Source organism: Aptenodytes forsteri, unplaced genomic scaffold (assembly GCF_000699145.1).
Source record: "Aptenodytes forsteri isolate BGI_AS27 unplaced genomic scaffold, ASM69914v1 Scaffold114, whole genome shotgun sequence".
Classification (NCBI taxonomy): domain Eukaryota; kingdom Metazoa; phylum Chordata; class Aves; order Sphenisciformes; family Spheniscidae; genus Aptenodytes; species Aptenodytes forsteri.
The window spans coordinates 4066146-4093924 of NW_008795364.1; the positions used below are offsets into that span (position 1 = coordinate 4066146).

General features: G+C 36.1%; 1 protein-coding gene and 1 long non-coding RNA gene across 2 annotated transcripts in view; both read right to left on the reverse strand.

The window, feature by feature from the left end:
* Nucleotides 1–541: 541 nt before the first annotated feature.
* Nucleotides 542–3248, reverse strand: LOC103899687. The gene is made up of 2 exons (XR_657626.1): nt 932–3248; nt 542–875 (listed from the first exon to the last, which is right to left on the reverse strand). It is a non-coding gene; the product is annotated as an uncharacterized LOC103899687 (long non-coding RNA).
* A 5305-nt stretch (nt 3249–8553) lies between these two features.
* PTPN3 (protein tyrosine phosphatase, non-receptor type 3) overlaps nt 8554–27779 on the reverse strand; it is a 102482-nt gene continuing 83256 nt past the window's right edge. Inside the window, exons 20-26 of the mRNA XM_009280196.2 lie at nt 27628–27718; nt 27299–27360; nt 26278–26424; nt 22025–22153; nt 13485–13630; nt 12700–12835; nt 8554–8644 (exon numbers count right to left, since the gene is read on the reverse strand). Coding sequence (XP_009278471.1) covers nt 8567–8644; nt 12700–12835; nt 13485–13630; nt 22025–22153; nt 26278–26424; nt 27299–27360; nt 27628–27718 — 789 coding nt within the window. The 3' untranslated portion in view covers nt 8554–8566. The remainder of the gene's footprint in view (nt 8645–12699; nt 12836–13484; nt 13631–22024; nt 22154–26277; nt 26425–27298; nt 27361–27627; nt 27719–27779) is intronic.

Genomic DNA, 27779 nt, shown 5'->3' on the forward strand with positions numbered 1-27779 from the left:
ACATACACATGTAAACAGAAATAATTCAAGAACAGCATCACTGGGCCCTGGTTTGTTGTGAAAACGTGACAACCACCCTGGAGCAACAGAGGGTGTAGAAGATACGACTACTGGGACACCTCTGGGGAGTACTGTGAGGACATGGGAAATCCCAAAGGGAAGGGTAGTCTGCGCATTTTATACATAGTAGCAAAAAAGAAAATCTACGCTCAAACAGTTGTTTATGTGGCCTTGTATCTCATGAGTGAAAAGGTTTATTGGCCTAATTAATCGAGACAATCCTCTTTTATAAAAATTGTTGCAAGTGAAATACTCCGAAGAATTTGTAGCTTAGTTGGTTGCTTTACTCCTCCAGCAAGCTATTTATGAAAGAATTACACACTGTGTCTATATGGAGCAGACACTTTCCATACATGTTTGCTTGCTTAGGTAAAATTCAAGATGCAGCCATGTGTGATTTTTTTTAAAAGGATTAAAAAGGTCAGTAACTTTTTAATGCAACTTACTTTCTTCTTGAATAAAGCCACAGTAAAACCATATAGCCAAAAATGCTTTATTTCACCATTAGCCATATAACCAATAAGCATAAAATGGTGACTGTAATATTTCTGTTCAAAACAGTTCCAAAACCCAAGAAAACTATACTGAAAACCTTAACCAATACTTTATTCCTATAAAAATAAAAAAGAAAAATGATACATTCATTTCAAGAAGTGTCTACATTTTTAAACAATAAATTAAGCTTTGTAATATCAACATCAATTTACATTTCAAATGATTTAAAAGAAAAGTACAGCTTAGGATACAAAATAAACTCTTTCCTTACCTTCCAAATACATCAAATACATTCTTTTGTTCCTTTAATGCACTGGCACCTAAGATCTCAGAAGAAGAAACTAAAGAGTGCTACAGAAACAGCCAGCACTGGCACCTAAGATCTCAGAAGAAGAAACTACAGAGTGCTACAGAAACAGCCATTAAAAAAAAAAAGCCAGAGTCACTGAATGGATATTATCTTCAAAGCTTTTTCTACATCTCTGACAAAAACACTAACTGAACATATATGAAAATACAAACTTAGTGACTAGAATAGTGGAATCTTTTGCAAAGCTTGCAAAAAAAAAAAACAACCCACCCAAACAAAAACAACTTCGGCTTTCCCAACTGTCATGTAATTTATTCCAGTACTATTAAGCACATTTCTGTATCAGTTGCAATGAAGGTCAGTTTTAACCAATCATCTTTTGTTATTATGAATGCCTGGCAGATTTTCAAAGCCTTGATAGGACTGTCCCCATTATTTATCTTGTATTTCTCTATTAAGGTTACCCAATGAAGCGTGAAAACCTAAATAAATTATGTTTAGTACTCACTGCACAGGTCACTGGAATATAAGCATTGATACTTGTAAGTTATTCTGCAAAATCTGGATTTGAAATATATTTACATTTGAGCACACATACTATTTCCCCACCTAATTTCTACAGACAGTAATGTAATTTCTATGAAAAACTAGGAAAGCAACAGTTATATCAGGTTTTCATTGGTGTATGCGAAGCTCTGAATTAGAAGGGCACTGATCAAGAATAACTCAACTGCTACCACGCTAACCTACTGCTTAAGTGAAGCAAATGAAGCCCACAGAAATTAACACTGCTGGTCTAAGTTTTTTTTTTTTCTGGAATGAACGTAGGGCTTCAATGTTCTTGCAAACTCAGATAGATACACCTGATCTTACTTTAAACTAGACTGCTCAGGTTAGGTAATACAAGCACAACCCCACTAAGGTCAATATAGACTGCTGATTTACTGAGCGGGCTTTCAGTCTCTTCCCTAAGGAAGCAAGCCCTTTCTCCTTCCGTTCTGCAGCAAGGACTTCTGGACCAGGATTGCAACCAACCCTTGGCAAGGAAGTTGAGAAATTAATCAGGCGGTTAGCGATGTCGACTTTTGCGTGCTTTGGTGGCCATACTGCTTACTAGCTGAGAACTAGTTTGGTTTATGACTACATAAGATGCACCCACAGCAAAGAAGATACTCACTTCTAGCAGCTTGCTTTTTTTACAGAGAAACTACTTTTTTTCCTTGTAAAAGGTGTAAGTGTGTTTTACATATATTTTGGTAAACAGTCCTTCCCTACTTGAAGATTCAGGTTTTAATGGTATCAATTCTAGCTTAGTACAAGAAGACTTCCTGATGCTTGGGAGAGCAAGCTCCAAAGACTTCCTATTTACAAAACCGTTATTCTGCAAAAGCCTGATAGAAACATGATGCTAGACTGGTTTCAGTTGCCAACCGATGTTAGGTAATGGATTTAATAGAGCTAGCAAAGCATCTGTTTTCTCTTAGCACGCGTGGCAACCTCACTAGTTACCCAGCCACATTTGAGTTCCATTTATGTCTCCGAAAAAGACACCAAATGAAAACAGTCAAAATAATTTTTAGAAGGAAAATATTTCAGTTTTGTTTAATGTTACTTAAAGGCACAAAACAGTAAATGAGGAAAAAGTTCAACTTAAAATTATTTTCTAGGTCAGTTTGACAAAAATTAAATCCCATCAGCACTAGGGCTCTTCAGTAAAGAAACTGCTCCAGGAGAAATGATGCATTTAAAACATAGAAAAGTGTTCTGCAAAGGGAAAAAATCTCGTGCATTTCCCACCCCCTACTTTATCTGTTAAAAACATTTTCATCCTCACAATTTTTTTTTTGTTAAATAAAAACCAGGTCTTATCTGCCCTGAACAAAACATCTCCTACTTGCTTTTTCAAAATATCTTTATGATTTTTACCACTGTTAGCAGCACTGTTTAAATTCCTCAGAAAGGAGCTCAGTTCAGGCTGCTCAGAACACCACGGTGCACCTTCAACAGGCGTAAATAACATCCTATCTTAGGCAACAGCAACATCACTTAAGCCTGTCTGTGGCAAAGCCAGTTCTACAGTTGTGGGAAACCTCAGAGTGCTTTTATAAGGTAAAACAATGACAACTCAAGAAACGACATCATGAAAGCCAAGAAAACAGAAGTTGAGCAACTAACAGTAAACTGAAGTGTTTCATTAATGTCTATTAAAATCAATGCTTTAATATTTTAAATAGGAATTTCATTAAAGATTCAAAACCTGCAGCTAAGCTCAAAATAACACAATCTAAGACTCTTCTCCAAGTAGTCTGCAATAAAATTAGGTGAGTCAATAACGGCACATTCTACTCCCCATTCCCAAAGCCACCTTTTGAGATGAATTTGTCTTAAAAAAAAAAAGAAAGAAAGAGACAACAGTTACTGGTCTCTTAACTGCAGCCAAAACTGAACAAACAGTGTCAACAGCCCACACAATTTGCTTTTCCCATGATATTCTTGGTCCTCAACAATTGCTTTCTGTACCAGTGGTCAAATCAGACCACTACTGTCACAGGGTTAGTCTGGGCTGAAACATGGTTAAATCTATCGATATCATGTGCTGCTCCTTCCCTTTCATTCAGAGAAACTTTTTTTTTTTTTAAGACAACAAGTTTCAGTGATTGTGAATACTATTGTTTGAAGCTTGTACAGCTACTGAACAACTGGGATATTAAATATGTTAAAGTACACTAAAACTAAATCATATTGCATTAGATTGCTATATTTAAAGTGTTAACATAATACTATTGTTAAAACAGGCAGTCATCTGAGATGGCTTAACACTATCAGTGTCAGAACTTAAATGCAAGAGAATCCATTTAATCAAAACATTATGTTTTATATAATGAGTTAATCATTCACTTGGCTGTCAACTGTCTTTGAACACAGTATTTCATGACACAACTTTACCTTCTATATAGTTTCAATTAATAAATGCTTTTAACCAAGTAGACTAATTGCAGGTTACCGATTGAAATACAAACATTTCCCAGCACACGTTCTTTCTGGAAAGGCTTTATGTGAAGGAGTAAAATAAACTTGCACTTAAATGCTACATTTCAGGATATAACAATAAAGCCATTATCAGTGAAATAACTATGTTTAAATTTTAATTGATTGAATATGAACCATGTGTGTCTATTTTCAACGTTTTCAATCAGTGGACCATTTATGCATTTAGTCTGACACATAAGAACACTATCTACAGGGAAGAACTTCTGTTGTAAAACAGTATCAAATTATGCTTGTAATAAAGCAAATGCATAGTTCATTAGATATTTCAGAACTACAGTTCTTTTGAAAGATATATATACTTTTAACCAAGTATTGCATAGCAGAAAAAAGGAGGGAAAAAAGAGAACCAACTGTTAAATGTTAAAAAAAAAAATGTGTGTATATGAAGAGCTATTGCTGAATCCTTAGGTACATTTTGATTGCATATAATTTAGTACCAACACCTAAAAGACAGGATTATTGAGAGCAAAACTCTAGATTACAAAATTTTTTTTTTTTTTTTTTTTTTTTTTTTTGAAAAACCCCACCACTACTCAAGGTTTGGTTGTATTTTAATGATTCATATTTCATACATCCTGTTACACAAAAGGCATTCATGGTTTATGGCACCATTTTTCTTATTTTCAATACATGGTAAGATCTTTCCCTCCCACCTCCATCCCAGAAGTCTTCCCCTGTGATATTTCTGAAGACACTCTGAATAGGCATTTTAGTTACTTCCATATCAAATATAAAGCCACTTAGTTAAAATTTGTTTAATTTTGAAGAATAAATGTTAGTGTATTTCACAGTGATGAAACACTCAAAAGCTTATTACTCCCTCTTCATCCACCGCCATGCTAGAAATTTTGAATACTTATTGTCATGATCACAAGCACAGGCAAAATCGAGGTTAAACTGTTTATGAAGGTTATACAGAATCTTGACTTCACAGCATTTTTTGCTATTTGTCAATTGCTTGACAGTTAAAAATTTTGTGTTAGGAGTTTTAATTCTTACCCCCAAAAAAAAAATTAAACTCTGTGCCTTTTTAATTTCCTAATTCTTGTGGAAACAAAAGCCAGCATTAAGATGTTTTCATAATTATGCTTTCATTGTGAGATCAGATCTAAGGCATACATCATTCAGTGCAAAGTCATCACACACTACAGAGAGAAGACAAAACCCCTTCATTCTCCCCTATGGACCCTACAGGTACATGTGCAAAACCCAGCAAGACTGAAATAAAGATGGACACAATGTACAAGATACTTGCGTAGTTAATATTTGCTCTACGGTTTTAAAAAAAAATTCTGATATTACAGAGATTAATATTTTTATAGCTTTGAGTAGTGTCAGTGGCCAGCAATTTCAAACAAGTTATTAAAATCAAATAAGAGTTCACAAATGGTATTACCAAAACCGTCTAAGTTAACCAGAACAAGAGCAGCATTTGTTGTCACAATATGACCATCATCATTCAAACATACACATACTAACCTAAGTCAAGCCTATACCATGTATCTTCAGACCGGAATTCTATATGGAATAAATTTACAGTGTTTTGGTAAATACATACTTGACATGAAGAAACATAAATAGTGATAGGAATATATCAATAACCTTGAACACAAATAAACTAAGTTTAATCAAGTACTTCCCTGAAAGAAACAGATGTCACAAAGAGATGCTCTAAATATTTTTCTTACTATTTATTTTCTAGGTTTTTTTTCCTCCTTGCCTTTTTCACTTCTTGACAAACTATTAATTGCAAGTCACGCCAACTGCAAGGGATGACTTTGAGACCTGGGCACAACAAAACTTAAAAAAGATGCTTTACAGAAAGGCACACACATTATAAGAAAAGGGAGCTTGTGTTAACCACCCACCCAGCAGGCACAGATTCTCTACTGCCCACTACTCCTCACGTGGGAAAGAGCCACCAGGTTTTCTTACTGCTCAGTATTCCCTCTAACAACAGCAGGCAGTCTGCGCTTGTACACTTCTCTACATGTATTTTTCAAAAAAAGATCCCCAAGCAACACGTGCATGTCCAGTATCGTTTTACATTTGGAGTCACAGACAGATTGAGTGACCTGATGCAGTTCAGCAAGTTAAGAGTGAACCAGAGTTACAGTCCCTTGCCTTCCAATCTGTGCCCAGTCAAGCAAGAGGATAATGACCCAAAAATATTACAGTATGTAAGAATGCAGTGTATAAGAATGAGCACAAACCTGTTCACCCTTCAACCTAACAAAGCCAAGAAGCTTTCCACGTTGCCAATTACCCTGCGTGTTCCAATTAAAACTCTTTTGATCAATAAATAGTAACCAGGTATCTTCTTTACCTATAACTAATAATGTGATCTTGAAGAAAGAACCAAGCCTACAGAAGACAAGAGTCAGCAATTTAGCACATCCTACATTCACGTTTCAGCTATGTCCTGGGGAAAAACCACAACCTTCTGGTAACATGAGATGCATATTGTACAGCTGTGGCAGTTTCTATAATGAAACTCCAGATATAAATGATAATATCCATAATACAAACCATAATTCTAAAATATATCTGAATGTGTGTGTGTATATATATCTCTCTAAAAAGAAAATTATCTAATTTTCTCTTTTATACACATATAAACATCTGGCTAATATGCCCCATAAAAATTTTTCCTAATTTAGGACTAATCTTTTAAATAACAGTTTTAAACAGTCCCTTAGAATATTTTTTTTTTAAACACTATTCAAAAATGAAGAACTACCTCAGGGTAATCAAAAAGCACACACAAAATAAATTAACATCATACAAATGTGGTTATATTGTTCAGAAAGTCCAATTCTCCCGTTTGAAATGAAATGGAGGACAGTGTACCTTAGGGTGAATTATTCATCAACGTACAAATTCGTTCTCTCTTTCCACGTAAATCTTCATGTGAATTTAGCTGCATTTCCATAAAGCAAGAAACACAGTAAATCCGCAGAACTCTTGCAAAAGGGAGTTGTGTTTCACTGGATAAGAGCAGTTTTTGCTGAAGGGCAGTGAGTCAACATTTTATCACCACCTGAACACTAGCAACACCTGTGCCCTTGTGAGCTTCACACCTTGAATTAGCAGCAACATATTTGATGGGTTCAGTAGTAATTTTTCTTCCAGTATCGGATTAGACTACTTTGCATATACAGTAAGTCAAAAGTCTAGTACTTGTGTGCAACATTAATCCACATTTACATCTGAGAACTCATAAATACACATGGAAACAAAGGTGAAAGAATTCCCTTAGAATTTTTTTTTTAAACACTATTCAAAAATGAAGAACTACCTCAGGGTAATCAAAAAGCACACACAAAATAAATTAACATCATACAAATGTGGTTATATTGTTCAGAAAGTCCAATTCTCCCGTTTGAAATGAAATGGAGGACAGTGTACCTTAGGGTGAATTATTCATCAACGTACAAATTCGTTCTCTCTTTCCACGTAAATCTTCATGTGAATTTAGCTGCATTTCCATAAAGCAAGAAACACAGTAAATCCGCAGAACTCTTGCAAAAGGGAGTTGTGTTTCACTGGATAAGAGCAGTTTTTGCTGAAGGGCAGCGAGTCAACATTTTATCACCACCTGAACACTAGCAACACCTGTGCCCTTGTGAGCTTCACACCTTGAATTAGCAGCAACATATTTGATGGGTTCAGTAGTAATTTTTCTTCCAGTATCGGATTAGACTACTTTGCATATACAGTAAGTCAAAAGTCTAGTACTTGTGTGCAACATTAATCCACATTTACATCTGAGAACTCATAAATACACATGGAAACAAAGGTGAAAGAATTAAACCTCATTTTAAGTTAAAATGTTTTCAGTCCACATATAGAAACAGCAGTGAAAAACAAGCATAAAGGAGATGGACAGAAGAAAAGGAGTACAATAACTAAAACTGTAAGAAGCAGGTCACTGTTAAACGGGCAAGTTGCAATTAAAATTGATCAACAGATGTAGACTGTACCATCTGCATAAATGCTTAAACGCAGCATTATTTTGCACATCACATACAGTAGATGTGATTTCTAAGAAGCATATTATAACAGCTGGCATACTTACTAGTAGATTTATGGCAACTGAATACTTAATTTCTCCAGCTCTTAATGTACAGTAGTTATGCATTAGCATTTAGAGCTCTTCATCAGCCTTTTAGAAGTCGAGGTTACATTTCCATGAATATTTAGTGTCCCAATAAGAAAGTCACCAGTATTCACCTTCAACAAACTTTCATACAACACAAAGATATTAAATACCTTCTTAAGCTGAATCATTTCAATACTATTAGTTTTCTTTTTGCATTTTCAAAAGAAACACAAGGACCTTTGTAACTTCCAGAGTGAAGGGTGTTTTAAGGCAGTAGAAGATATGTATTAAGGTTTCCATGATTGTTTATGGTGTCTATGTGAATAAAGCATATTACACACAATTGCTCTCATATATTTATCTACATGACTTCGTTATACTGTACATGATTTAGCAATCTTCTTGAGAAATTTAAAGTGCCACAGTTCAAATGTGCTCATCTGTCTTTTCGTGGGCTTCTAGTCCATTCTAGTTGTTTTCAGAAACAAGCCCTTGCTTTAAAGAGCAGTCTTTTTAGGGGGAAAAATAATTTATCCTTCACTGCTGTGCTAACTGGAATCCAGTGGTCGAACCAATCCTTCTTTGTAAACACGAAGAATAGCTTCACAAACAAATTTGTACTGACTCTGTATAAGAAAGAAAAAACAAAAACATTTATGGATGATTAGTTAGACTCCTGATTATACAGTAGTATTTAATAGGACTAACAGTCCCACTGCTTCCTTTTCTCCTGGACAATGACAGGAGAGGAGATACAAAGAGGGAAGGAGAAAATCCAACTCTCCTGGCTCTGTTCACAGCAAACAAAGGTAACATTTACTCTTCTTTGAAGGACAAGCATTAAAAATCTCACACCAAGGAAAACACAATCCGCAAATCTAAAAGAACACATGCTTAAATCTCAGGGAATAGGATTTACTTGTAAAAGCTATGCAAATTTATATGATTCTTCTGACTTTAAGTTCAACTAGTTATTTAAGTTCTTTATACATCTCATCTATTTTTTTGGTACTGTTATCTGATTATTACAAGTATTTTAACCTTGCCAATCCTGCAGTTACATATTACGGGACACGTTTAAGTTATGTGACCAAAACCACATTTAAAGTTACCATATAGGTTATATAGGTCCAACTGCCTTGTTAAAACTTTCTGTTTAAACTACCTACACTATTGCAGAATATGGAGTCACTTTATTTTCAATTTGTGATCAGACCACACATCTCCTTTTGTAACAGAATGGGATCAAAACCTTTGGAATGAATATTTTTGAAGAGTGGCAGTGACATTAATTCTTCTGTCACACAACATTTTGAGCTCATTTAATTCTTAAAGTCTTCACAAACTAGATTAGCGTTTCATTTCCGAATTATGCTATTACAAAGACTATTTCTTCCATGATCTTGTGATGTACCTATTTGTTAAAAGCAATTAGCCTGTGAGCCTCTTTCTAAAAAGTGATACATTAGCAAGAGGACTAGTGCAGAACTAAAAATCCATATAGCCTGAATAGATTTTTATGACTAACACAATCCCAAGAACTCAAGATGCTGGAAAGTTAAAAGAACTTACAAAGATCAAAGCGTACCTCTCCTCTTCTCCAAAAGTACTTTTTGCTATTGTCAAAACCCCCAAATGAACACTTTTCTCCAAAGCTCCATGTCATATATTCAGAGAAGCGCAGCTTCATATTTTCTAAATCCTTTTTTACACATCTGAAATGTTCTCCCAGCTGCCCGTGTACGTCAGCCCTCATCAACTCTCCAGGAGCATCTGGAAACATTCCCCCAACATCTCCCAAAGGACAGGGCTAAAAGATAACGCTTGGACTGTGAAGGACACTAGGTTGCATTTAAATACCAGTAGGTAGGAACGTTATTCTTGTCCATAACCTTCATTATATTTTCTCTTAAGTACAGAAAAACTTACGGAAAACTGGGGGATGGAAATTGATTTTCCGCATCTCAATTTTCCTGCCTTTTCTTTCAACCCTTCAGTCAATTACTCCCACCTTCAATATCACTCTGTTCTTTTGTCTTTATTTCTTAATTACCTTGACTTTTCTTTTCATTGTTATTGTCATTTGCATATTTCTACTGCCTGAGCAAGCCAAGTGTGATATTTAGCGCTCTGTTCAATACTTCTGTTAACTCCTTTGTGTGATCAAATTACTTGACAAATAAGAATGAGTACTTCAGCATTGCTTCCTCTGACTCAGACTCTGACTACTTGTTTTCTTTGCTCTTATCTGATGCGTGTATTCTTACTGCTCACTCAGCTGATAACTAGTTCTATTATGTATGTCCTGAAGCACTGCTTTCTGTATTGTTTAGTATCTCTAATTTCTCTTTAATGGAACATAATGGTTAGTTTTTCTTTTTTTTTTTTTTTTTTTTCTAAAATGAAAGGTCATACAGTTACACAAATTTTGTTGTATTTTGGTCGAAGCTTTTGTTTTACTGTTCCTGATGACCAAATTACAGGTCTTTGAGAAACTACAGCTTTCACAGGATTAACAGCAGACACTAAACTGACCAGCTAATAGCTCTGGTGAGACCATTCTTACTTACTGACTACGCCCTGTCTGATTTAACTCACAACATGCATCTGGTTACGTGTGTCATCTCAGAATTGGAGCACACACACAATCCCTACAGGGCAGCTGAACATGCTTCAGGCAAGGCTACTACAACTGAACAATCCCTCTATTACAACTGAACAATCCCTAATGGCTTCTCTCCCAGAAGCCCTAAGCTAAATATCAAATATGAGCAGTGGGGCTAGCTGGAATGCAGGCATGGGACCTCTCCCAGAAGCCCTATATCAAATATGAGAAGTGGGGCTAGCTGGAATGCAGGCATGGGAATGCGATAGAGCACCCAGGATAGATCAAAATGTTAACATGCAGCTCTGATGTTCTGCTTTCTCACAGCTGAGTGCTTGCTTCTGTGTCTCATTTACAGTACAGCATGCCAATTCTGCTCATTGGCTTTTCACAACAGCATCTGCATACTTCAGAAATAACAAGTGAATTTAGTTTCACAGTATTGCTGCTACAGATCATCCCTCTCCTGATTGTGCTGATAGTGAACTGTGGAACACAGCAGGCAAGGTAAAGAATCCTACTTTAGATACTCGGTTTTCCACACTGGGGGTCTGATTGTCAGTGTATTTATTACTATTCCCCATATTCTTCAGTTGCATCAAACTGTAGAGTGCAAGGACAATTCCTGCTGATTTCTTCCTGTTGTAACAGGAGGGACTTGGCCTTCTGGCAAGCTGAAGTTTACTTCAGGTTCTCCTGTCTGATTCTCAAAAAGATGACCACCTCTAGAAAGTTTAAGCCTGAACCTGCTCAGTTCATTTTAGAAACTGAGGGGCGCAGACAGGTACTACTCCAGAAGTCAACATTCAGCTTCCTTAACCTTGAGGCTAGTGTTTCTCATCTCATGACATCCTTTGACATAAGCTCAGCTTCCATTTCTGCAAGGAACAGGCAGGGGACTATTCAGACAACTCCCTCCTCAACCATACAGTCCCAATGCACTTCCAGAGAGTGCACTCATACTGCAATGAATGACAAGAGTCCCAGCAGCATGCATGAACAACCTCTGCTCACAAAGCACTCTAATGTTACACAAGCAACCGTAATTCCTGACACTTTCACACCCTTTGATAACGCAAGACTTTTTCCCCATCTAGTCAATCATAATGCTAGCTCCTGCAGTCGTTAACCTGTTAATGAATAGAATTTGTTTTCTCAAGTTACCTTCTTCCTTCCCTTGATCAAGTGGAAACCAAGGCATCTTCTTTTGAAGATGAGATGTAAATGCCCAGTTTAACTGTTGACTTTGTGGGTCTAAATCCCTTTACTTCCATTTGTCATAGAGCATGTAGCGCTCTCAGATAACCCACACTTAATATTCTGTCATTCAACATCTACTCAAGAAAGTAGAGCCTCCCATCCTTCATCCTTGGTCTCTAACGTCAATATGTTCATTTCCAAAGCTGACACAAAATTGCCCTCATGATCTCAAATTGTCTTTGAACCACTTTTATATTAAAATCACCTTCTACTTTCCTATTTCAGTTATTGATACTACCCAACTTCTCCTGAATTTCTCCACTCTCCAGACTGGAGTAGTGGTACAATTAAAAAAAAAACCCAAACATACATTGTTCCTATTGAATTTCTACTCCTAAAGTGGCCTCTTGAAAAGCCACTTCCTCTCTTCAAATCATACCACAAATGATTTTACCTTTTAATTTTACCTTCAGTTTAGCAACTTCCTATAAGGCTCTGTACTAGAATGGAAAGCAAAAAATTATTCTAGCTTCTTGCAGAGAATTTAGACAAAGGACTGTGAACAGATGATTTGGGCAAGTCTGACTTTATGCATTCTAACTACTTGCAGTGTATAGAAATCAATTATCTTTTAATGGCAAAGTAAGAAATACTTACCAAAAAGTTAAATACACACCTCGCAAGTGAAGCAGCCTTTGCCACCACGTTATGTTATGCTAAATGCAGGAAGCATGAAATATAATGGCAACTGAAAACTCATACAACTAGATCACTTAAAAAATTTTTGGATCTGTTTTAAAACTGGACAAGTGTAGTATATATACAGAGGACAAGTGTTATATATACAGAAAATGAGGCTTCCTCTCCATCACTTACTGATGTTTGCACCATCATGGCTCGCTGGTCTCGCATTTTTCGTACAATATCCAGCGGATAAACAGGTTGGTTTCTTTCAATTAAGCACATGGCTGTTTCCATAGTGACCAATACACCCGTGCGACCGATTCCAGCGCTGAGAGATGTAACAGAAAAATAGTCTGTAAAATTAGGTTTTTGCAATGCACCAGACTCATATCACAGTCTTAATACTAGGATGCTAAATAGCCTTAGAAATTACAGGAAGACCTTAATAAAATTAGAACAGAGTGCAAAATTTATTGTTAAAGCAACTTCAGTAATATTTCCTGCCAATTATTAAAACCTCACTTAAAGTAAATGGATTTTTAACAATTATAACTGCTTACAAATCTAAATGTACTGGTTTGGTATTTTTGACTAAAAAAGGTAAGGGCTAATTGACTTTTTTTGACAGGCTCTTGAACAGCAGAAAAAACACCTTTGCAGTACCATTCAAAATGAGGTTACAACAGTGGTAGAGGATAAAAATGGAGAACAGCTTACATTGCAGATTATCAGCTCTGTGATAGTTACATGACTAAGCCATTTCACCAAAAGGTTGCAGGAGAGAGGGAGAGAAAAGAAACTTGTCCTTTAGATACAACACCAGTGCTTCCGTCTTCAACAGTGAATGCTGGTATTGCACCATTTAACGTTTTCATCTAATTCAAGGGATCTCCTGTCTTACAGACAAACTTTTTCAAAGCAAATGCTTATTCTAAGGCTGAAGCAAATCTATAACCAGAATTTTAAAACACAAGTACCTGCAGTGAACAAGGACCGGCTCATTCTCTACTCTCTTTGGCCTCATACAGGTCACAAACTCCAAGAAGTCCATGGAGTCATCAGGGACACCGTGATCAGGCCAAGCAACGTACTGGAGATGGGTGACAGTATGGTGTTGTTCTGTCTAAAATACAGTAAGGTTTTCAAAAAGTGTTCAGTGTTATGACTCCTGATGTTTACTAGATACAAGTCATACTTTTCACAGTAAGCGTATTCTGCAGATGCTATAAGATGCATATGATGTAGAAAATGTTTGTCATTTTAAAACTCAGACTGAAGTATGAACATATAATTCTTAGAAAGCATACAAAAGGCGTAACATTTTCTAAATAAATGAGATACCAAGTTTAACTTCTGCAATCTAAACAGATTTTAATTTTTTGAATTTATTGACTTGACCTATCGTACCTTGACATCAGTGATTCACCTGAGGTAAAATGCTACAAGACTTATGCATAATAGTACTATATTATAGTTTAGAACAGGTTAGAAGAAGAATAAACAGCTGAAAACAGCAGAACAGCTACTGAGAACAATATCAAAACAACAGGGTCTTGGGGCTACACAATCTATTCTAAATATGTATGTCTGTGTGTACTTACAGATTCAGTTATAATATAAAGTTGCCTGCAACATTTGCTAAATCTGGTTTCTCTTAGAAAACAATACACATATTGTTCATACATACATGTCCATTGTACATACATGAATGACCCACAGAAGGATACTTTTCTGTTTGGAAGCAATATAATTAGTTAAAAGATTCTGTTGTATGAAGAGCTCTTTTTTCATTCAATTATACCTAAAAAAACGGTTTTACAGAAGTTCTTTCAGTTTAGCTTTTTGTTAACTTTGATTATGAAATCACTCGATCATCTTTGCATTCAGATTGGGCTCAACTGCTGTGTTACAGATGTAACCAATGATTAGGGTGGGAAGGAAAAAACCTAAGAGACTCCTGACCTCTGCTGCATCATGCCATGACAATATCTCGCTCTTTACAAACTGAGACAAGTCTTCATGTTCCTTTATTTCTTCCACACGTTTAGCAACAGTTAAACTGTTAGCTGCATTTTATCGATGTCCATTACTAGACTTAACATTTGACACCCTACTGAACTAAAACTCTCCTTTATCACTGTATTAGTCTATAAAAGTTGGCGTCTCCCTAGTCATCCAGGCAAGAATGTTTTCATGATGCCAGTGACTTTAAGAGGGTTTTTCTCCTTTTCTCTTAAGTGCACATCTACTGAAATATATGACCTGTTTTAAATGCCTTCAACTGCTTGCTTTCCTCTTCCACTGGAGGAAGTGGTTCCACTCCCAGGGAGCAGGCTAGTAAGATACAGAAGACAGAAGAACTACTGCCTATGTACCAAGTAGAGTCCTAGGAAATGCGTTTATTCCAGTCAAAGCAATTGCAGAAATTTACAATTGCCTCCAGGGACATGAAGATAAACAACACAGCTCATACTTTGCTTCTTAAAGGCAGAGCCTGAGCAATCACAATTAAAAGGTCTAGCATAAGGCCCAGGTGGACAATGTAATGTAACATTAATGACCAAGCTCGCTGTAATACAAATTGCATTGGGATCTATCATCCAGGTCATCAAAAGACCCCACAACAACCGGGATCTCTGCAAGAAAAAGCATGGCCTTTTTCTACTCAGCTTTGCTGCTACTATGTAGTTGAGCTTGATCAAACAATTTAATTTTTTTCTGAAATGCCACAGATTGAAAAAATACAAAAACATGACAAGAAAATACCATTAAAAAGTCCTCTTGCGCAAATCTGCGCATGCTTAATCAGAACCTCTTCAAAAGGGAAATGAGATAGCGCAGCAATTACATGTAACAGTTTGAGCTAATTCTCTTAAATCAGAGACATTTGAATTACAGCATTCAGGTGAAACAAAGACTTGATTCATTCTAAAATTATCCAAGAGCGAGTATCCAGTCACCTTCCACGTGCATCAAGAACTTCAAGCCATCTATCATGGATAAGTGCCAGTGGCATACCTGAGAACCACCGAAAGCGATCTGTAGCATCAAAAGCCATTTTACAAGCTCAGGAAAGAGTTAACTTAATTTTTACTTATCAGCAATTCAGGCTCAAATATAGCGAGTTGCACTTTTTTTAAAATAGTTCATTGATATTAAGTATAACAAGCATGTTACATAGGACTTATTCAGAGTAAGAATAGACTGTAAGAACATGCTGTTAGTCCTCAGAGCTGCTTCTTTTAGCGTGATAATCTTCACGGTCTGTTACATGCCCTATTCATCCCTAGAGACCAACACAGCTGTTTGTTAATTTTTCCAGGTATGCCTCAAGCTTTAGTATAGTTTCCTAGCTATTTGTATTTCGATGTAATCAGTTTTGATTCTTTTGGTTGAGCTCTTCCAAGATGATTCAAATTGTTAAAACTTGACCATTACATCACTCGCTTTTCAAAATGCACAAGTATTTTAAAAGACTTCATTTTTTATTAGTAAGTTAAACCTATTGTAAACAGTAGTTATATTCATATACGTTAGAACTAGTTTTTCTAATTCTAATACTTTTATGTCTCATGCAGAAGATATCAAATCAGTACTCTGATGAAGTCCAGATTTTTTTAAATCTATTTTTAGTATGTGGGTTTTTTTAATATAAAGTCTTCAAGTCTTTACACTCATAAGGAAAGTCAGCTTTCAAATTCAGAAAATGCCAGCCAAATACCACCAGACATGGAAATAACTTGCATTAAAAGACCATCACGGTTACTAGAATCTAGCATTCATACATTAAAAAAGTGCTAGAATTATAGTTACTGGTCCCACAGTTAGCCCCACTGTACATGTCCTATTATCAATACTTATTTTTAAACACAGTATTTCTGCCAGACTCTGCTTCCTTATACAAACCTGGTAATGGAAAATAAAAGGTAGCTTCTCATTATACTCAGGTTGCTGTCCAAACCATTATTCTCTGCAAGTCAGCTTAAATCCTTTCCACAAATTTATTTTTTTTTGCACTGAGGTTTTCAATGACAGTCATTATTGTAGCGTCCTAATGACTGATAAATGTAGAATTTCTCTTTATAACATCTGGCTTTATTAGTCCTGTTTTATAAGTCTAAACTTACAGAAAGTGAGACAGCAAGAGTTGCTCATGGCCCGGTTGCTATTTTTGCCTAACTTGACATCATACACCTTGTTGTTCCAAAAATATTTAATGTTTTTTGCACTCACATGGACTGATTTCAATTGAATTTATGCACTCGGTATTTCCACAAATCAGCTTAAAACTGGTGGATTAAAAAAAAAAAAGAGTCCAAACAACTTACAGACTCCAGTGACACTTCTGGATTATGTATTTTCCCAGTTTATCATCATCCATTTGGCCAACATTTAGCTGCTTCATGGCATTAACTCACATTTACTTGGCAAGCAGCTACAGAGGTCTAAGACATCATATCTGTCCCAAGGTATTTGTTACTGTCCTTCTGATAATGGTTATTGTTGCTGCAGCAAAGGTGTCAGCCAAGAAAAAGATGTACTTGTACCTACCCCTCCTGTGCAAATTCAAGACATCTTACTGCAAAAGCAACTTCATTCTGGTTAAACTAACATTCTAGATTTTGCTCAAAAACGCAGCGTAAAGACACATAGCTTTTCTAATAAGTCTGCCATTGGGATTGCAACTCCTGACAAAGTACAGGGCTGTCAGAGGTAATGCTTCAAATGGCCGCTGTGACACTTGCAAAACAATCTCATTGTCAAGACCTTCAGCCACAAAAATATCATTCTTCATCCTTCTGCAGTTTGCAGCCTTGCTTGTTATAATTACATCAAAAGGCAGGCTTCCTAGTTTCATTCTCCTAAAATGACTCTCCCTGATTAATAAAAGAATCAGGTTTGCTTCAGAAAAACAACACGCACAGCTTAGAATGGTAATACTTATATAGAAAGAAGGAAATTTAAGCTTGAAAAGTCAACCTGAATTTTGACTTTTCTTAAACTTCAAGCAACTGATTTTGCATTTCACCTTTTTATTTAATGCCCTTTTTGGTTTAGGTTATATAATAATCTTCAATAAAAAAATATGAAAAGAAATTTCACCATGTAGAACTACATTAACCTTGAAATGGTCCTATTATCTTCTAAGCGGGAAAAGGTATGCTCTTTGCTAGTGAGTTTCACAAATACACCTTGAAAGCTGAGACTCAGTGATCAGGGTTAAAGCCTAGTTTCTGTAGAGTAGATACTTTGGCATTTGGCATTTCTTTGGACCACTGTTCCCACCTCATTATGCTTCTGTACACCCTTGCCATAACACTTTTAATCTACTTTTGTTCTTCAGCTCTTTACTATTCAAAGCCAACTCGTTTTCTTCTATCACGCGTATTTGACAGAACAGAACATGTTCAATGCAGACAATTTTCAGAGAAGCCTTTAAAATACCTCTGCAGTGCAACAGGTTTGTTCAAGACATTTATGACATGGTCAAATTTATATAGATTTCTTTGGAAAGAGAAAATACAAGGTCTTGCTTAATGTGCAGAAGCAAAAGTTTCAGTGGACCAATCTAAGAATCTTTAACATGAGCAAACTCAACATTTCCCCCCCCCCAAACTGTTGTACAACATGTATCTGGCAAGGAAGACAAATGGCGTGTAAAGCCTCAGCCCAAATGATTAAGATGTGTAAAAATTACAGGGATTCTATTTTCAGCTGTTTATAGCAGAAAGTGCTGGCAGTACACTCATTTACATTGCTGCCTTTGTTTCACCTAATATCAATTTAACCCCATCACTAGAAGGCCTACATGCTGGTCATTCATAAACAGAAAGATACCAGTCATTCTTCATCTTGCAATTTTACCTCTTCCCTTCAGCAAACAGCAATATCCTTCCTTAGCAAAATGAATTTATGCTTAATCTTCAATTTGTTTGAACTGCCGCATCAATTTATCTTCTTTTTCTTCAAACCATCCCCTCCATCATTGTGATGTCCATGGAAAGTGATAGCTTTTAAATTAAAAAGAACCTTATCTCCCCAAATCCCTCTATTTGCATTGTCATTGTCTGCACAATCATGCTAAACAGTCCACATTATGACACAAGGAATTGTCTTAATTACCTTGACCTGGGTTGTTTATAAGGTGTAAGTGCTCTCTGATGGCGCTCACTCCTCATTCATTATAGCAACGGTATAACTGTCTTTAAAGGATGAAATTCAATCAATTTTTAAACTTCTTGAATATTTTTCTTTGAATGATTAAGTTTAGTTAATAAAACTGATTAGGTGGGAGAATGGCAGGGCACTTTGGAAACAACTAACAAGGTGTGGCAACAACTAACATAAGATGTAGCAGAATAAAAAAAACAAACTTGCAAAATTACAGTTCTTCAAAGTTATGTGAGTAATATGCTTCAGCAAGTATCATCTCCACAGCCTTGCTAAGTTCATGGCTGGGTTCTAGTCACACTTAACTGAAATAAAGAAAAATGCTTGTTTAAACAAGGGAAAGCAGCAAAGAAGTTTTTTACAAAACATAACTGGATGAAATTGGTGAGATTTAATGGGCAATGATATTTGCAAGGCAATTATCTTAAACAAAACTGAATGAAAGTTTGCTTCAGGCTTCCCATGCTATTTTTTCAATGATTAAAAAGAAATATTTATCTTGTTTTACAAAATAGTGCACTGTGTGATGAAGTTTGTACTCACATGACACAATTTCCTTGGTCTGTCTGTTCTGGTCCCCCAAGTGTTCTGAAGCTTTTTTTTTTTTTAAATTTTTAGAAAACCAACCTCAAAACCCCCAAACTTAGTGCTTTATTTGCTTTTCTTTCATTTTGCTACAGGATAGCTTTCAATCTTGGTCTTGAAAAGAAAAGGCAGGAAATTAATCCTTATTTCATTTCATGAGGCTTAGAAAGGTTACAAATATTTCACGCATTTGCAGTCATTTGCTGATCTTCAATTACAGGTAAAGAAGCACCGAGTTAAACTGCGTCAGAAAAATGCTAAAAAGTTTCTTGTTCCTCAAGTCTTCTGAACATATATAAACAAAAGGCCAAGGGCATCATTTCATAAACTTCTCTTTTGAGCTATTTTCCCCTAAAGGCAGATTTGAATTCTGTGCAACTTAATTCACAGGAAACTCACAAATATGCCTTTCCAACAGAAATCAAGTCTTTTGTGAGTTTGGAAGCTTTATCCATCTTACTATTAAAAGCTACTTGTCTTCATAAAGAGCAGTCCAATGATGCTCACCTTAGTTCAGGCAATAATAAAAACTTGGTTTGAATTCAGATGACTTTTTATGTATTCTTCAAAGAATATAACAATAATATCTGTGAGAGGTAGTACCTATAAAGCTTTGCAAAGTCTACTCAATCACGAGATGCCAAAAGAATACATTTGGTCAGCTTTAAGAAAGCAGCTAAATGATGTGTAAAACTAGGAGATACTTCAGTGTTTCAGAGAGTTCTTTCACTATGTTTTAACAAGCTACAAAGGTTTTTATTTCCATCTGAAATGCCAAATGCACACAGAGCTATCGACTATTAGGGTGATATTTTTACTGTATGGGACAGATCAATGTTGAGTGTTCTTTTGAGTCTAGCCGCTTTATTTAAGTGTACAAATAAACTTGCCTTTAGTGAAAAAAAAACCCCCAAATAAACCCCAAAAAACTCAGAACAACCTTCCCCTCACCACAACAAACACACATCCACCTAGGACTAGCTTTAGCATGCTTTTGTCTAACCTAGATGAAATCTATGCAAGCATACACCTTTGCATTAGAAACGATGTTCTCAACTGAGAGTTATCATGAGACAACTTATGCAGTTAAAGATCCTTGTACCTTTCACATCTGTTAACATGTCTACAACAGCACACTATTCTCACACAACCTTTATCTCAAAAAGAATTAACTTGTATTAAAGAAAAATAAAACTAACTGCCCTGTTCTCATTAGGATTTTGACTTATCACATGCTAGTAAATAGACACCTGAAGTGAAAACACATACTGAATACAGTCACTGGTAAATTTACTCAAAATTATGTACCAGTTTAATAAACTCTAACCAAGTAAAAGAACACGTATTTGAAAAGAGTAAATTGAAATTTAAAAGACGCATTAGCTAACCAAAGTTAATTGGCAATCAACTGATTTGAGTGACAGGGACTAAAAGTTTGTCTACATATACTCTGCAGTACTGCCTTAATGAGGTTAGTTTCTTCTGTGCTGACATTCAAGTTTATCACTTACAGATTAATTGGCTGAAAAACAGAACCAAAAATCATGCTGGTCCCTGACTGGATGGTTTCTCATAGCTAGGAACTGAAATTCTGTAAACCATCTTAACTGAGAGACCTTTAAGTACTGGCATCTCACATGTTCATGACTACAAAGGAAATCTTAATCATGTTAAAACAAATTTGGATGCACTGTCAAGTGATACATTCAGTTACAAATTTATGAGACTGAAGGATTGGTCATCTTGCTGCAAGAACATCAATGAAATGTTACATTTTAAAACAGGTATTTCCTTTTTCTTACTACTAGCAATTCTATTAACAGTAAAATCTACTTAACTATACAGAAATTTAAAATATTGACTAATATTGGAACTGTAAATTAGCATTTGGTCAGTACACAGTGATTTCTTACACACGTATCTTATGATAGCACAAACACTTCATCTTTTTAGAAAATACTTGTGACCACAGAATTTTGGAAAAGAGATGAAGAGGGAAATGCATAAGAAATGTAGGACAACTTACAAACAAAAGCCAAACTTCATCCCCTATATTCAGGTTGTGGGAAGTCTAGCTGTGATCTGAACACAGATTTCACAACACAAGCTGATACACAAGAAGTATTCCATGTATTTAACTTTCTCTTTGCTTTATAACTCTCCCATTAGTATAAAGCATTAACAGCTAAGGAATGTAAGTACCTTACATAAGTTGAGCACATTTCAATTGAGATATATAAGGATTTTTTTCTTTTTTAAAATCTGACTAAAGATGATGAAAAGGAGCTGGTGAGATGCTGCATCTTCTCTCAAGACAACACTATTACGATTCACTTGGTTAATGGCACATACAGCTAGAACAGCTAACAAAGTGACCCATATTTCATCCTTGAAAGAGCACAGTTACTTAGAAAAAACTCATTGAAAATTGAAATACTTGTGAAGAATCAGTGACTGCAAAATTGTTTACAGAAAAGCACTAAACTTCTTTATGAAACTTATTACTGTACCTGTACAGCATAATGTATTAATGTATTATAGAACTTCAAAAAGTATGTTTTTGAAGAAGCTCTAAAGAAATAATTATACTATGTTGATTCATGTAATATATACATATTCTTTTTATAAAAATGTGTATATATACACACACGTATATTCACACACAGAGATGTACGTGCTCAGACACAGAGTCTATATAGACCTATCTGTACACATATTCATTCAGCTTGCTTGGGGATAATTAAAGATAATGGGCATTTACCTCAACATTTGTAATCACCATTTCTCTAACAACATAAGCGATGGTACAATCTTCAGAGTGGCATCTGACACGAAAGCTGCCATATTCCATTACATCTGGTGGATCAGGCCAATACTGATGACATTTGGTCTGCAAAGAAAATTAAACATAGATCAAGACTTTATACAAGCACTTCTGTTTCCAGCCTCCTCTCCTATGCTTCAGGGACTTCAAGGAGCAGTATAAAATCTATTCTGGTTTCTTGGTGAGGTGTTTACATCCAAACTGGAATATAACATGACAAAACATGCTAAATTCTCTATAAATTTGTATTTTAGTCATTTTAATAAAAATTCAGGTAAATTGGATGCAAGATGCTTTCTGTCTGGTACTAAACAGCAATCGCTAAAATGACTTCTCAAGGCATAATGTAGGAGGAGAAACACATGGATTTGTTCCATCTTAGGAAGAAAAGTGTAGGGGAGAATTTATAATTATCTTCAGCCACCTAACAGCAGGTTATAGTGAAGACAGAGCCACACTTTTCTTGAAAGTGAACAATGAAAGGACAAGAGGTGACTGAAAAAAATGCAAAAAGGGAAATTCTGATTAGATGTTGGCAAAAACTATTTCAATGAGGATGGTCAAGCACAGAAACAAGCTGCCCTATGAGGCTGTGGAATCTCCATCCATGGAAATGATCAAAACTTAACTGACACGATGCTGTACAACCTGCATGAACTTCAAAGCTGCCCCTGCTTTGAGCAGAGAGGAGTGGACCAGATACTTCCACAGGTCTCTTCAAACATGAATTATTCTTAGACTCTGAAGCAAGATCATGCTGGAATGCAAAAAATAATGCGAACTAACCTGTCCCCCTGCTATTCCAACACTGAAGTCTCACGGCTGAGGGAAAGAGCAAGGCGGGCTCCGTTTCTGGAGGCCCTATGAGATAACTCATTCTGCAGAGAGAGAGCGAGCAGGAAAAGGAATACCCAACAGCACTGTCACCCCTTAACACGCACCCCCCCGAAGTTCAGCCTGCCTGGTACTTGTCTGGCTGCTTCCTTAAGAACAGTTTCTCTTCTCTCCCTGAAAGTAAGCGGTGAAGGTAATGAAGCAACCCTAGCTATCTTCTGAAGATTGCTTCCTGAACTCAGGTATTAGTTTTCAGGCCACTAAGAGCTATGTGTTACTTCAGTTTTTGACAGAAATTCACTGAATGGGAAAAACATCTTCATTTTTCCACTCGATCGTATTGTGTTTTACGGTAAAAATATTTTTATAAGCATTATAAGAATAATGCTTATAAACATTAGTAGCAAGAAAACTATACAGAAAGTTATTGCAGGCGCAATAATCCACAGTAACTTGGTCATATAATGGAAGTTGCCCTCCACACTTTCTAGGGAAAACTGAGCTCAGAAACTGGAAGAACGGACAAACAAGTTCAGTTCATGTGCATGTCATTTGTCAGAGAGATATGTATTTCTTTTCTATGTCAGATGTAAGACTGAAGGCAGAGAACTTCCTAAATGATTAATTGTATCTAAATGCTAAAGTTATAAACAAAGGCCCAGAAACATACCTACTGATGCAGGAAAGTGTAATTTGCCCTCTGCCTCAGACAGGCTTCCTGCAAGGCCATAATGGATTAACCTTCAAGCCTACCAACGTGTGCCAAGCAAAGTCATACGTGCATGCGAATGCACCTGATGTACTGCATATGCAGTTTGAGGTACATCAGAATACAAGTGAGAGCTGAAGTGGAATTCAATATTAAAATTACATCCATAAAAAACTATCTGTTCTAAAAGAAAAGAGATTAATCAATTCCGTGTACAAGCATAAGGAACCATTTTCTCTCCTGTCTTCTGCTGCTGATACTAAGAGGGTGGTCTTCAGATCCCTGCCACTCTACTTGCTGAAATTATAAAGTCTTCCTTTTTCTGGTTCACCTTCTAAAGGCAGAGAGATAGGCACATCTAGTCAGTGTACATGTAACTTTTGTAGAAACAATCCTAACGCCAATATCTATTCCTCATTTTAAAAGGTAAGCTTAGAGCAGCGCTGGTGACAGAAGGTTTGCCACCTCATTTTCCATCTAATCAAAGATTGAAACTTTGTGGAATAGACTGAACTTGAAAAAGTATTCCAGCGAGATACTAGTTCAGCGAGATCCTTGTTCACTGAAGACAGCTCAAGTTTGCCCATCAACATAAAGGTTCCAACATTTCATCCCAGTAATTAAATATTCTCATCTTCCACTTCAGCAGCTCCAGTCTTGTAAATAATTGCCTTCATGTGACAAATATAAACCGAGTAGTTTCCAAGTAAGAACCCACTGGATTTATGAAAAAGCCATACCAAAGAAAGAGTCCAGCTGAGCTGTAAGAAAATCCAAGGGAATAATAAAAAACCATCTTGACAAAACTCCCCAGACACTGTACTTAAAGCTTATTTAATCGTGTGTGACCAAAACAGCTGAGCTATAATTGTCCTCTTCGCTGCCTATACGTTTTAGTAATAATTGTTACTAGCTCCAAAAGAAACCCAACAAATTGATACTCCCAACATGTTTGTATTTCAGCTTTAGTTAATTTGGATTCTCTATCAACTTATCAACATTGCTTGTGCCATCTATAACATTTTTTGTCTCTAACTTCTTTTTTAAACTAATACAGAGTGGCAAGAGGTGGCAATATTGAAATGTTAAACTTTCTTAATTTTACCTTTCTTAGGGTTCAATTTTCAATGGCTTGAAATCCAAATTTTAACCATTATGCCTGAAACTTTTACTGTAGTAATCTATCTGAAATACTTTCCCCTTTAAATTTAAGCCAAAATAATGCATCCATTTCTAAAAAATGAATACTATGTTGGGGGGGGGGGGAGGGAAGTTTTTCTTATCCTATAATAAAGAGATATTCTAGAATGCAAAACCTCCAGGGTTTGGGAAAAGGTTTGGCATTTGGCAATGGGGATACTCTGGCAAGAACATACATCTTTTTCTATCCCTGAAAAGTCACCCACAAACTGGGCAAATGTAAAACATCTCTGAAAGTAAACAAAACTCAAAAAGTGTCTGGTGTATAAATGTACCAGCAGGATGTTTAGAAGTTAGCGACAAATCACCTTGAAGGTTCCACTGGGCAAAGTACAGGCCAGTATTAACCTGTGTTTCTCCTCAGTACAAGGAAAAGAAAGCAGGAAGCTATTTTGACTGCAATACAGTCAAAAGATGAAGGGAGCATTTTTGTGCCAGATGATGTTCAATAATGTCTGCCTCCATGAATAGCTATGTAACCTGACCATGGTTAAAATCTGTTGCTTTTCTGCTTTCACACTTCTTTCATACATTTCAATGAAGAATTACATTGTTGCTTAACAGTGTCCCTACTTTCTCAGTCATTATGCTGGTTAGGACCTGAAATACTCACTCTCTTGCTTTCCAAAACCATTGTTTTTTGACTGGGACACCAGATAAATTTGATAGTGTAGGATAGATCACATAGGAAATATAGATAAAAGGTACAGTAAAGGCATACAAGAGTCATCACCTTCGCCATCTCTTTAAAAAACTGTTCAGTTTTCAGCTTCTAAAACTTGAAAAACAATCCCTTTATGTACATGAATCACCTAAAAACTTCATCTTTAAAACTACAAAGGATACGTTAAATCAAAGTACAACAGACTACGCCAGATATTGCTTTAGTTTTCACTGTATTATTCTGAAATTAATGGAGCGCTAGAATTTAAACAGAATAAAAAGAATTATCAGAGCAATTCTAGGAAAGAACCTACGACATAAAGTAAGGAGGTTAAATTCTGACCACCAGCATGCTAAAACTAGTAAGTACTGCAATGGCAGAGTCTTGTTTGAAGCCAGACTGCAAGTTTTGCTCAACCTGCTCCACACTTCCAGATGTCTGCTGAATCATTAGGAGAACAACTGCAACATGGAGCCAAGTTCTCAAGGGAGGGGGGGGAAAAAAAAAAAAAAAAAAGACAGCACACAGTACCTGGCTGATCAGTAAAATGGAGTGAACGCAGTGATTTCTGTTTATCAGACTGCTGGTTTGTTTTCAAAGAAGCATTAAAAAAAAAAGTTGCGGAGTATCTGTTCCTGTAAGTAATTCAGAAAGCCTGGCTTTCAGAGAAATGATTCGACAGAATAAGCTGGCCTGTTTTAGGGTTATTTAATCATAACAATGGGGAAAAAAGTTTAAAGGCACAGTACATTTCTTCAGCATACAAAGAACCTGAACACTTACCCGTCCTCGTTCAGTGAGAGTTGTTAACATGATGATCAGTGACAACTTGTGATCCCAGACTACTTGCCAGAAGTGTGCACATGTGTGTGGAAGAGGCCCCTGAGTAGCAATGTACCTGTTCACAATGCCCACAGAAGGAATTTCCATCTATAAAGAGAAAGAAAAATCCTATGTAAAGTTTGCTGTCACTACTCAAGTACTATTTTTCTTTAGTTCAGCATTTCATTCAAACAGAGTTGAGGGAAGATTAAGGTGGCAAGCTGAGTAATAAGACAACCAAGATCACCACTTGCTATGTGAAAAATCTTTAAATATTTAATTTAAACCAGATGTATACTATAGATACTATAGTCCTCCATGCTGAACTAGGAAGAGATGATTAATAGTGAAAATGTATTTGGAAACTTGAAACTGCAAAGCTTTCAAAATTTTCTTTAATATTTAGTAAGGAATAATGGCAAGGTATACCAAAGGTACACTAGCAAAAGCTGTTTATTGCCTGATACTGGACACAGTAAGTTAATAGTTGATTCTGTGATTTAGGTGTTTAACTTAAGTATCTGACACAAACGTGTGTGTGTGTGTATATATATATATATATTTTCCCCTCTTCTCCCTGTCTCCCAGCCTACAATACCTGATGAGGGCAATCAGGGCTCTGGTTTATCTTCTGGACCCTTCATAGCATAGTTGGTAGGCCGTAAGTGCTTTTAGAGGGGAAAAAGGCTTAGTTTTAAGCTATAGGAGACAACCTCAGCATTTTCAGTACATGGAAAGGTAAAACAATTTTTACTGGTTAAAGACCCTGCACCTATCACAGTGTATACCACATGCTTGTAGCTACTGTGTATCAGGATGGCCACCTGTTTCACAAAAGACACTTCATCTTTTACATTGTGAATCTTTACATCTTTTACATTTACAAATCCCCAAAATATAAAATGCAAAACCCTTAAAAAGGCAAAATTTAGTCTGTTGTTGTAATATAGAAAGTGGGCAAATGCAGGTCTCTATGACTTACGTTCACATAATTTGCATTAATGTAATCCTCATCTCCTTGCAATATTATCCTTGTGGCATCATCTGCACACAAAAAAATAATAGAGGGAATCAAATTAGCAATGAAAGGGCATGCTTCCCTTCTATTAAGTCAAAAAACTGAGGAACTGCAGACACACAAACAGCAGAATACAAACCAAAATAGATAACCTTTTAGAAAATAAAATGAACAATTATACGACTTTGATTATATAATGAAATCTTCAATCAAGAAGTTCAATACAACAGTTTTATAAGCTATCATTTAGAGGATAAATCAAAATAGGCAGAAAGTCCGCACTTAATACTCACAAGGTAGAACGTCTTTGTATCTATTCTTGTCCATATTCTGAGGTATCTTTGCACATGTAACAGCCAATCCTGGTTTCTTTCTATAAAGTTGCTGCAAGACAGAAGAAAAATGGTAGGATTTTGAGGGACGTGTCTATGCTATACACACACTA